The sequence below is a fragment of the Salmo salar genome, chromosome 01, assembly GCF_965601325.2.
Source record: "Salmo salar chromosome 01, fSalSal1, whole genome shotgun sequence".
Taxonomy (NCBI): Eukaryota; Metazoa; Chordata; class Actinopteri; order Salmoniformes; family Salmonidae; genus Salmo; species Salmo salar.
The window spans coordinates 166,866,435-166,878,704 of NC_138291.1; the positions used below are offsets into that span (position 1 = coordinate 166,866,435).

Consider the following 12,270-nt stretch of genomic DNA (forward strand, 5'->3'; position numbering starts at 1 on the left):
CTATATCTGAGTAAGGTGAAACTGTACTCCTCAGTTGTAATGTTGGTAATAACAATTAAAGCTATATGTCACAGCTATTTGTAATGAATTACACATTGACACATGGACCTAGAAAACATGAATATACTCAACAGACTGCATACATACTATATGCACATACATTTGTATATATACAATATCTCCGTATGTACATCTGTATATTCTGTGACATATTGAGTCAATGTGTCTAATGTGATGGGGGAGAATGACAGGACTTCCAGGTGTGAGTGTACAGTAGTCAACTGTACTATAGATGAGGCCTATGTACAGGATACTGTATACGTGTAACTCTATCTGCGTATCCATGGGTGTGTAGTGATAAGGAGAGCCTGCGACTTGCATGATAACAGTCCCTGTACTATGGGTCCTCATATTACAACACGGATAGATGTGTCATCTGGAAATGACATCGTGGTCTTCTTTCATTTGCTCTAAATGAAAAGAAGACCGGCCATGTCACGTAGTTCTTCCTTACTCCAGATACTCTGTGTGTCCATTATGTGTACGGAGGAGTGCATCCCGTACTTTAGCCAGGCCTCTATCAAACGCATTACAAGCTTTGCTTCCTCTCATAATGGATCCTATCCACCAGTCACATCATTTCAATGACCATCTGGCAAACGTGATAAGGCCAGTTCTTAAAATGATCAGTAGCTTTTTTTGTGGTTTGATAAATGTACTGATTTGATAGTTGAGGTCAGAGCAGCATCACTAAGTCAGCTCATGTGAGGCTCATGTGGTTAAAGTTACAGGACTGCACTCTTATACAGCCTCATACCCACAATGCAACACAACACAGGTAATCCTACTGTAATAATCATCCTTAGGTAGACAGATAAAAATACCTCTTTTCTGTGCTGAAGAATCAGAGAGAAATGCAAAGGTTAAAGGTTAAAGATTAACAGTTGGCATAGAAAATGTTTTTTGTTCTGCACAAATAGTAAAATTCCACATTCACAACACCCAAATTGTACATTCATGAATTAGGATGAAAACGTATGCCTTGTCACTGATTCACAATGTATATAATTCAATACTAGCAATAAATAAATACTAAAGATTGAAACATATTGACAGAGCATTTTGAGTTCAGGATTACATTTATAAGATAATATGGAACATGACTGGGAGCGTGTCCTTTTATAACCCTGACCCTCTGTGAGTCAGTAGTTCATTATAGTAAGTGATGTATTCCAGCATTTATTTGTAGTCATACCGCAGAGCTGACATATGCATTAGGAGAAAATACCATTGAACTCACTTGCTGGCCAGGTGCACTTTGGGAGTGATGCCAAATTCTCCAAAAAGAGTGACAAACACATTGGCGTCTGTGCCTGCCCCTCTCACATCACCTGTGACAGTCACCACCTCATACACTGAGAGACAGAGAGAGAGAGAGAGAGAGAGAGAGAGAGAGGTGAGGCATAATTTCATTAGTTGATTTGATACATTAGTTGATCCCACAACACAACAATCTATTCAGAAGCCCTGCTGAAACGCAGATTGAAAATGTTGTCCTTCTGCTTGTGGGTATGACCTCGCTTTACAGCGTCAGTTGAACATTGGGCCTGAACCCTGTCCAATCTATTTCTCCATAAATTTACCACAGCTTCATAAACAAATAGGATAAAAGTCAGATCATAAGAACTGGCAGGGTGTCACCTGAAAACATGTTGATAGCCTTTTACGATGGCGCAATTTGTAGCATTATGTTTCCTTCCATAGAGGGCTGCCAGGGAACTCACTGCAGCTAATCTGCCGTGGGAGAATCCATGCCTGGCTGCAAGCCTACTAAGGCTTTCTCTCTCACATTTCAGCGCTGGATTTGTGTGTATCTCTCCCTCTCTCTCTCCCTCTCCCTCCCTCTCTGTCTGACTGACTGACAGCCTCCAAACAGACAGGGAGGAAGGTAGATGAACACTCCTCAGTATCATGTGGCTGTGCTTGTTTGGAACCCACCACGCCCGTCTCTCTGTGTTTATGTGTGTGACTAAAGCATGTGTAGATGTGTTTGTTTTGCTGCTAAAGCTGTAAGTCAGTGGAAGGGCTTTCTATAATTCCTTTGAGTCTGGTGTGATTACATTTCATTGCTCTTTTTATACAGACAATATGAACCTGGATTGTTATAGGTTCCCAAATTATTTCCTTTGTTATATTGTCTTCTTCCTTCATCAGGCTTCATCAGGCTTCATCAGGCTTCATTAGGCTTCATTAGGCTTCATTGGGCTTCATTAGGCATTTTCTATACCACTGAGAACTGAAGGTAAAGTACACTTACAAAAAAGCTTTGGCTGTCTGCCTAGGAGAACCCTTTTTGTCTCCAGGTAGAACCCTTTTTAGTTCCAGATAAAACCCTTCTGGGGTCTAAAACCCATCTGTGGAAAGGGTTCTACATGGAACCAAATAGCATTCTTCAAAGGGTTCTCCTATGGAAACAGCCAAAGAACCCAACAGTGAAAATTAGGAGCAGATAATTATAAAGACACCTGAGAAAACATTACCAGAGAGAGAGAGAGAGAGAGAGAGAGAGAGCGAGCGAGAGAGAGAGAGAGAATAAAATCTGATCACAAAGAAAGACCTGATAAAGAGAGATGATAAAACCTGATCTCAGAGAGAGACCTGATAAAGAGAGATGATAAAACCTGATCACAGAGAGAGACCTGATAAAGAGAGATGATAAAACCTGATCTCAGAGAGAGACCTGATAAAGAGAGATGATAAAACCTGATCTCAGAGAGAGACCTGATAAAGAGAGATGATAAAACCTGATCTCAGAGAGAGACCTGATAAAGAGAGATGATAAAACCTGATCTCAGAGAGAGACCTGATAAAGAGAGATGATAAAACTTGATCTCAGAGAGAGACCTGATAAAGAGAAATGATAAAACCTGATCTCAGAGAGAGACCTGATAAAGAGAGATGATAAAACCTGATCACAGAGAGAGACCTGATAAAGAGAGATGATAAAACCTGATCTCAGAGAGAGACCTGATAAAGAGAGATGATAAAACCTGATCACAGAGAGAGACCTGATAAAGAGAGATGATAAAACCTGATCACAGAGAGAGACCTGATAAAGAGAGATGATAAAACCTGATCTCAGAGAGAGACCTGATAAAGAGAGATGATAAAACCTGATCTCAGAGAGAGACCTGATAAAGAGAGATGATATCAGGTATCAGATATCAAGTATCGTCGGATGGGGCCACAGTGTCTCCCGACCCCTCCTGTCTCAGCCTCCAGTATTTATGCTGCAGTAGGTTATGTGTCGGGGGGCTAGGGTCAGTCTGTTATATCTGGAGTATTTCTCCTGTCTTATCCGGTGTCCTGTGTGAATTTAAGTATGCGCTCTCTAATTCTCTCTCTCTCTCTTTCTCTCTCTCTTTCTTTCTTTCTTTCTTTCTTTCTTTCTTTCTTTCTTTCTTTCTTTCTTTCTTTCTTTCTTTCTTTCTTTCTTTCTTTCTTTCTTTCTTTCTCTCTCTCTCTCTCGGAGGATCTGAGCCCTAGGACCATGCCTCAGGACTACCTGGCCTGATGACTCCTTGCTGTCCCCAGTCCACCTGGCCATGCTGCTGCTCCAGTTTCAACTGTTCTGCCTGCGGCTATGGAACCCTGACCTGTTCACCAGACGTGCTACCTGTCCCAGACCTGCTGTTTTCAACTTTCTAGAGACAGCAGGAGCGGTAGAGATACTCTGAATGATCGGCTATGAAAAGCCAACTGACATTTACTCCTGAGGTGCTGACCTGTTGCACCCTCTATAACCACTGTGATTATTATTATTTGGCCCTGTTGGTCATCTATGAACATTTGAACATCTTGGCCATGTTCTGTTATAATCTCCACCCGGCACAGCCAGAAGAGGACTGGCCACCCCTCATAGCCTGGTTCCTCTCTAGGTTTCTTCCTAGGTTCTGGCCTTTCTAGGGAGTTTTTCCTAGCCACCGTGCTTCTACACCTGCATTGCTTGCTGTTTGGGGTTTTAGGCTGAGTTTCTGTACAGCACTTTGGGACATCAGCTGATGTAAGAAGGGCTTTATAAATACATTTGATTTGATTTGATAAAACCTGTCCACAGAGAGAGATCTGATAAAGAGAGATGATAAAGAGAGATGATAAAATCTGATCACAGAGAGAGACCTGATAAAGAGAAATGATAAAACCTGATCTCAGAGAGAGACCTGATAAAGAGAGATGATAAAACTTGATCTCAGAGAGAGACCTGATAAAGAGAAATGATAAAACCTGATCTCAGAGAGAGACCTGATAAAGAGAAATGATAAAACCTGATCTCAGAGAGAGACCTGATAAAGAGAGATGATAAAACCTGATCACAGAGAGAGACCTGATAAAGAGAGATGATAAAACTTGATCACAGAGAGAGACCTGATAAAGAGAAATGATAAAACCTGATCTCAGAGAGAGACCTGATAAAGAGAGATGATAAAACCTGATCTCAGAGAGAGACCTGATAAATGATTAGAAAAAGAGATGTGACCTGATAAACCTGAGCTGATATGTGTAGAAGATAGAGAGTTCTCCTTCTGGAGCCTAGGTTAGCAGGCCAAGCCTTCAGCCAAGCCTCACTTTATCAAAGCCAGGTAACTGAGAAGACAGACACCTAAACTGCATCTCCATCACAGTCACAGAGCAGACTAAATATAGATCTGCTTTTGTGTCAGCTGCTTTTACTAGCAGTGCAATGTAAAGATGAAACCTACCATTAACATTATTCTTTTAAATGGAAAATGGTCTTTAGTGAGCTATGGAAAAGGCTTGCTATAGCTCTTTCAGTAAGGCCCAGCTTAGTGTGTGTGTGTGTGTGTGTGTGTGTGTGTGTGTGTGTGTGTGTGTGTGTGTGTGTGTGTGTGTGTGTGTGTGTGTGTGTGTGTGTGTGTGTGTGTGTGTGTGTGTGTGTGTGTGTGTGTGTGTGTGTGTGTGTGTGTGTGTGTGTCTGTGTGTGTGTGTCTGTGTGTCTGTGTATGTGTTTGTCTGGTCTCAGTCCTTGCTCCTGGCCCCAGCATTGCTCTCAGCTCTACCCCAACCTTTCCTCCCAACCCTGGCCCTAGGCCCTGGCCCCAGCCTGACTCTAAGCAGCTGTCGGCCTCTCAGTCTCTGTGGGGCTCCATTCATGTGGAACACACTGAGCTTTCATCCAGGGACAATCACAGAGGGATCCCCAGACAGGCTCTACAACAACACAGTAGAGTCCAGCTTGGCTGTAGAAATAGAACTCAGTGCCACTTCAGAATACAGCACTGCTTAGAACTGGAGTACCTTACAACCCAGACTTACAGCTGAACTATGTAGAGATACTGTCATGCCCTAGCTGGGAGACGTCCCATGGTCCTACCTTTCTTTTTGTGGTACTCGTCCTCATAGCCATCGGAGGAGTCCGTTTGGTAGGTCATCAGCTCATTGTAGTAGATCTCAGCGTAATCCACCTGCTTGGCCTTGGGCTTCTTCCCTTTCTTCCCTTTCTTGTCTTTCTTGTCCTCATCGCTGTCAGCCGATCCCTTCTTAGGCTTCTTCTTCTTTTTCTTCTTGGAGTCTTCTTCTTCTCCCTCCTGATCTTCCAAGAGGGGCTCCTCATCCTGAGCTTTCTTCTTCTTCTTCCCTCCATCTTTGGACTTCCTGCCTTTGGACCCCATCTCTTCCTCTTCCTGTTGGTCTCCCTCGGAAGACGACTTCTTTTTCTTCTTCTTCTTCTTTTCCTCTTTAACTTCTCCCTCAGTCATGTCCTCTTCTTCGGATTTCTTCTTCTTGGGTTTGGTTTTGATGGTGTCATTGTTGTTCTGCTCGTCATCTCCCTCTTCCTCATTTTCAATCACTTCATCCCCCTCCCCCTTCTCTGCATCATCTTCTGCTTTCTTTTTCTTCTTTTCTTTTTTCTCTTTCACCTTATCGTGGCGTTCCCCTTTTTTCTTCCTCTCTTTCTCTGGTTCCTCCTCAGACTCCTCTGGGCTCTTGTGTTTCTTCCTCTTCTTCTCTCCGTCTGGCTTGGTGTCTCCGTTGGCGTCAGACTTGCTCTTCCCTTTCGGTTTTGGCTCCTTTTCCTCCACGTCGCAATCCACCTCTTCAGTTTCCTCCGTTCCTGCAGTTTTTTTCTCTTTTGAGGGCATATTTTATTCATCCGCTTCCCTGGCCTTCAGTTTCGTAAGAGCTTCCTTGAGTTTCTGGAGTTGTAAGACAATTCATTTGACCCGTGGCGGCAGGCCACGCAGTGGCCCCTGGGTACACTGGACTGGACTGGCTGGTGTGTGGGTTTGCGGGAGGAGGATGCTGGGGCCGCAGGGAGCTCTGTCTGGCTAGGAGCGCTCCTCCTGGGGCAGGGCCGCCAACACGCTCTGCTCATGAAAAATTACTGGCTTCACGTGACCCACAGGAGAAAGCCCTGTGAAAAAGGAGCCTTGCCGAGAGAACTTATCCTCTCTGCCCCGCGCTGTGTTCTCCATTATTCATAGTGTCAGGATCGCTTTACGGGCCGGGGGCGTCTCGCTTTTACCTACGTGCACACTCAAGCACACGTACACGCGCACACCTACAAGCACAAACACAACACACACCCCTCTCCACCACCTAACACGCCTGGACACACATAATGCATTATCATGAACAACCGCAGGACATGACTGAACATACAGGGCCTAAGTGTATTGAACTCATATTAGTCCTATGCATGGAGATCTTACCTGCAGCTAGTCTATAGTCAAACTAAAAGTCCAGCTCTAAGATGAATGTCCAAACAATGATTATCTTATGGCTGGTGCTATTGATCCACTTTGCACCTCAGAGAGCTGGTTAGAGAATGTAGTTGTAGCAAATATTTAGTATCTGACAACCATTAACCATAAAGTAAAACAAAAAAATCAGTTCAGATGTTTTTGACCAAAGAAAACAGCATTTCATGCTAATCAACACCATTTAGTGTTTTCTGTAACACTTTATTATAAGCTCATTAGTAAGGCCTTATGAGTTGTTCATAAACATCTATAACTACATTCATAGAGTATTATGACCAAGCTGTATAATGCATTATGATGAAAAGTTCTATAAATGAGCAATAACGCCTGAGGGGGTGTGGTATATGGCCAATATTCCACGGCTAAGCACTGTTCTTATGTACAATGCCACATATAACATACAACACAAACCCCGACGTGCCTTATTTCTATTATAAACTGGTTACCAACGTAATTAGAGCAGTAAAAAAATATACCCGTGGTATATGGTCTGATGTTACACGGCTGTCAGCCAATCAGCATTCAGGGCTCGAACCACCCAGTTTATAACGCCTAATACAAATCATGTATAGTATACAGCTACTTCAGTCACACCTTCAGTAAAGCTCCATCCATGCTGACCTCTGCTGTTTAGAAGGAGTCAGGTCAACCCAGCCTCACCTCTGACCCCTGCCTGCAAGAACAAGTTATTCAGCTTGTGATATCCAAACTATCATCTACTGTAGCCTTCTTACTAGAGTTTGGTGTAGGTTAAATACTGTGCATTGTTGTGGTTTCAGTTTGCTTGTTTAATCAGGAAATGCAGGACATCTCTTAAGCCGTTTCTCCTACTCTTTTAAATGGAGTTGAATAAAACATGTTTTAATCACACAGACCCATGTTTAATTCACATGGACAAACGATTCAAATAGACGACAGACGATAAGACAGGTTAACCACTTACACAAAGCTACAGGCAAAGTAACACTTGATCTAATCCTGGATAAAAATCCAATCTCAAGTAGTACTGCATTGTACTTTGATATCCTGCATTCTATGAATGCTAAAACAAATGAAAAAGACAGCACTACCTCCTGTTGAGGGTTGAGAAGTTTTAAGAAAACAGTAACCTCAGACGATTTATTATTCCGTAACCAAGTTCATGTGCAAATGTCGCACACTGCATAACCTTTCGTATACATATCTGCACCTGTGCATGAGCCAAACCACTCCATTAGGCTTATTGCTGCTACCAGATACCGGATCATCTAGACGGGAGGCGGTTAGGGGGAAGGAGATTAAGGAAGGGGATTGGAGAGGAGGGAAAGTGATCAGGCATAATATTCTTCATATCTCTATAATCAACTGTCTGATGATACCCAATCCACAAATGACTGCAGATAGTCAGGTCTCGTCTCAGCAGTTAACCTCAGAGCATATCTAAACAATAGCTACATGACTGACTGATTGATTTGTTTTATTATTATAGTGTTGTGCATCTTCAGGATGCCCAGCCCACATGGACTTATAAAACGCTGCATTTGCTGTAGCTAAATAAAGAATGTATATATATATGTTCACCACAGGAGGTTGGTGTCACCTTAATTGGGGAGGAGAGGCTCGTGATAATGGCTGGAGCTGAATAGGTAGAATAGTATCAAACACATTATTTCCATGTGTTTGATGCCATTCCATTCGCTCAGTTCCAGCCATTATTGTGAGCGGACCTCCCCTCAGCAGCCTCCACTGATGTTCAAATGCAGTATACATTATATACGGCAGTGACATACAATTGAGAAAACAAAACAAAAACCTTTAAAGTATAGAACTTCTCTTGTCATGTCTTCCAAGATTTGGAGATCAAATTTGCAACCAGGAACACTACTACATAATAGTTCTGTTTCTGTTGTTAGCATTTTTTCAAACAAGGTTTCTCTTAAATCATCATATAATGTACAGTAAAATAAAAAGTGCAGTTCATTCTCAATCTCCCCTACATCGCAGACTGTACTGTATATAGCCACTCTTCTTTGTTTATGGCATTGATCCTACCGACTTCAATTTCCAGAGGCAGTATCCCGGTTATCAACTGGGCACACAAGGACCTTTAGTTTCTGGTTAGGTGGGAGGTGACATAAGGTTCTGGGTCCTAGCTGTCAGTTGACCATTCTTCTTTGTAGTTTAGGGTTCATTTGTGTTTGATCATGTTGATATTGCGTCATAAATTATTTCTAAATACAGTATGTGTTGTAGATCAGCTTCCTTAAATATGTCATTGAGTTCCTTTGTCCAAGGGTAGTTGTGTTTTATCCTAGTTGAAAACCATGTTTGTTATTCTGTCTTCTGGCATATCAATAACACGGTTCCATAACCTAATCATTTCACCCCTCTGACTTATTTCATGGGCTCCCAAACCATGTCTCATTGAATAGCAAGGTTTGGGGCAAACTTATGCACTGCCAAAAAACATTGTTTGGCTCTATTCTGAATAGAGTTTGCTGTTTTGGCTTTTTTACAACCCCAGATTCCAGCAGCATAGTTCTAAAAAGGATTAAACAATACATATTCCTCATCAATCTACACACAATAGCCAATAATGACAAAGCAAAAACTGGTTTTTAGAATATTTTTCAAATGTCTATAAAAAATATTTTGGAAAACCTGTTTTTGCTTTGTCATTATCGACTATTGTAGGTAGATTGATGAGCGGGAAAAAATGATTTAATACATTTTAGAATAAGGCTGTAACGTAACAAAATGTTGAAAAAGTCTGAATACTTTCCGAATGCACTGTATATGAGCAAGTGTACTTTAGGATTATTGTTCCAAAAGAAAAGTCATGAATACTTCTTCCTCTACCCTTTTTCTGAAGAGCATTACCTGGGTTTTATTTGGGTTAATCATTCATCTCCCTCTGGTACACCAGAGCTTGACAGTGTTCAAAATACATTGCAAATCAAACTCACTCTCTCCAAGGAGGACAATATAACCTGCGTATAATAGTATCCCCAAAGTTGTCTCATCTAATTTAACTCCTAGGTTAGCATGCTTGATTTGCTGGGCCAAGGCATTTAGAAAAAGGGCAAACAAAGTTGGGGAAAGCACATCGCCTTGTTTGACTCGAAACGGAGTGGGAAACCATCCAGTCTTCAACTCATTTACCTGTCCACAGGAGACTGGAGCTCTGTATAGGAAACCATCCAGTCTTCAACTCATTTACCTGTCCACAGGAGACTGGAGCTCTGTATAGGAAACCATCCAGTCTTCACCTCATTTACCTGTCCACAGGAGACTGGAGCTCTGTATAGGAAACCATCCAGTCTTCAACTCATTTACCTGTCCACAGGAGACTGGAGCTCTGTATAGGAAACCATCCAGTCTTCAACTCATTTACCTGTCCACAGGAGACTGGAGCTCTGTATAGGAAACCATCCAGTCTTCAACTCATTTACCTGTCCACAGGAGACTGGAGCTCTGTATAGGAAACCATCCAGTCTTCAACTCATTTACCTGTCCACAGGAGACTGGAGCTCTGTATAGGAAACCATCCAGTCTTCAACTCATTTACCTGTCCACAGGAGACTGGAGCTCTGTATAGGAAACCATCCAGTCTTCAACTCATTTACCTGTCCACAGGAGACTGGAGCTCTGTATAGGAAACCATCCAGTCTTCAACTCATTTACCTGTCCACAGGAGACTGGAGCTCTGTATAGGAAACCATCCAGTCTTCAACTCATTTACCTGTCCACAGGAGACTGGAGCTCTGTATAGGAAACCATCCAGTCTTCAACTCATTTACCTGTCCACAGGAGACTGGAGCTCTGTATAGGAAACCATCCAGTCTTCAACTCATTTACCTGTCTACAGGAGACTGGAGCTCTGTATAGGAAACCATCCAGCATTTACCATCCACTCCAGCATTTATACGTTTGAAAGCAAAAAGATATCTATTTACCCAATTAAGGTATTTTGTAAATCAATAAAACATACATATGTAGGTTTACAGTCTCATAGTCTGGCTCTAATCACAGTGGATACAGTGTAAATGCGATCTATACAAGCTCTGTTTTTATGAAACCCATTCTTCTCATCTACAAGAAAACCTGACATTTCAAAATACTGAGTCAACCTGTTGTTTAAGATAGCCGAGTATAATTTGTAGACTGTGCTAGTAATTCAGATGCCTCTGTAATTTAATGGGACCTGTGGATATTACTTTGATGATTGGGATTGGTTTAATGATGGATCTGTACCCAGTTGAAGGAATGATACCATTTGAAAAAGACAGAATAGAGTCTGCAGTAACTTCATTTGGTAGCTCCTCTATTCCTGTTTATTTTCTTGTTTCTGCTTTCTCAATAGCCTTCCTAACTTCCTCCTTAGTCAAATTCGCATTCCGGAATGAGTTTGAGGTGTATCCAGCCCTATTCATCTCAATTTCCATCCCATTTTTTAAGTTACAAGTACAATTTAAAAAGTCATCAACACAGATGTTATATTGTTGCCTGAAAATAGGTTAGCAAAATCATTCTCCCAGTTATCTAATATACCATTTTTCTTATGTTCAAGTTCACCATTTTCCAATGTGATTTCCATGGGTATTTTCATAACTCTTTTCGGGCCCAGTTTATTGATTCCAAAATTGCTGAGAGTTGTTACTTTGCAGTTGTTTGAGATGCAATGCTGGACCCCTTCTGAATCTCCTCCTAAAAAATCTTAGCTTATTTTCAAAGATACATTGATTGTTCTTTACATTTTAGGAACCTCTTTTCTGCAACTCTCATTACAGACCATAAATTACTTAACTCTTTATTCCAATACGGTTCACCAATTGTTTGAGGTCTCTAAGGATTAGATGATATTCAGTGGTGTAAAGTACTTAAGTAAAAATACTTGAAAGTACTACTTAAGTAGGTTTTTTTTGTATCTGTACTTTACTTTACTATTTATATTTTTTGACAACTTTTACTTTTACTTCAATACATTCCTAAAGAAAATGATGTACTTTTAACTCCATACATTTTCCGTGACACCCAAAAATACTCATTGTATTTTGAATGCTTAGCAGGACAGTAAAATTGTCTAATTCACACAATTATCAAAAGAACATCCCTGGTCATCCCTACAGCCTCTTATCTGGTAGACTCACTAAATACATGCTTCATTTGTAAATTATGTCTGAGTGTTGGAGCGTGCCCCTGGCTATCCGTAAATTTAAAAAACCAAAAAATGGTGCCGTCTGGTTTGCTTAATATAAGGACTTTGAAATGATTTATACTTTTACTTTTGTTACTTAAGTATATTTGATCAACTACATTTACTTTTGACACTTAAGTATATTTTAAACCAAATAGTTTTAGACTCTTACTCAAGTAGTATTTTACTGGGTGACTTTCACTTTAACTTGAGTCATTTTCTATTAAGGTATCTTTACTTTTATTCAAGTATGACAATTGGGTACTTTTTCCACCACTGATGATATTGATTCAACAATGAAACACTTTTCCA

At 41.1% G+C, this 12,270-nt stretch overlaps 1 protein-coding gene across 1 annotated transcript in view; it reads right to left on the reverse strand.

The window, feature by feature from the left end:
- Window positions 1–6,161, reverse strand: part of LOC106569158 (lipoxygenase homology domain-containing protein 1) — a 47,008-nt gene extending 40,847 nt beyond the window's left edge. Inside the window, exons 1-2 of the mRNA XM_014140204.3 lie at window positions 5,393–6,161; window positions 1,301–1,415 (exon numbers count right to left, since the gene is read on the reverse strand). Coding sequence (XP_013995679.1) covers window positions 1,301–1,415; window positions 5,393–6,161 — 884 coding nt within the window. The remainder of the gene's footprint in view (window positions 1–1,300; window positions 1,416–5,392) is intronic.
- Window positions 6,162–12,270: the final 6,109 nt, after the last annotated feature.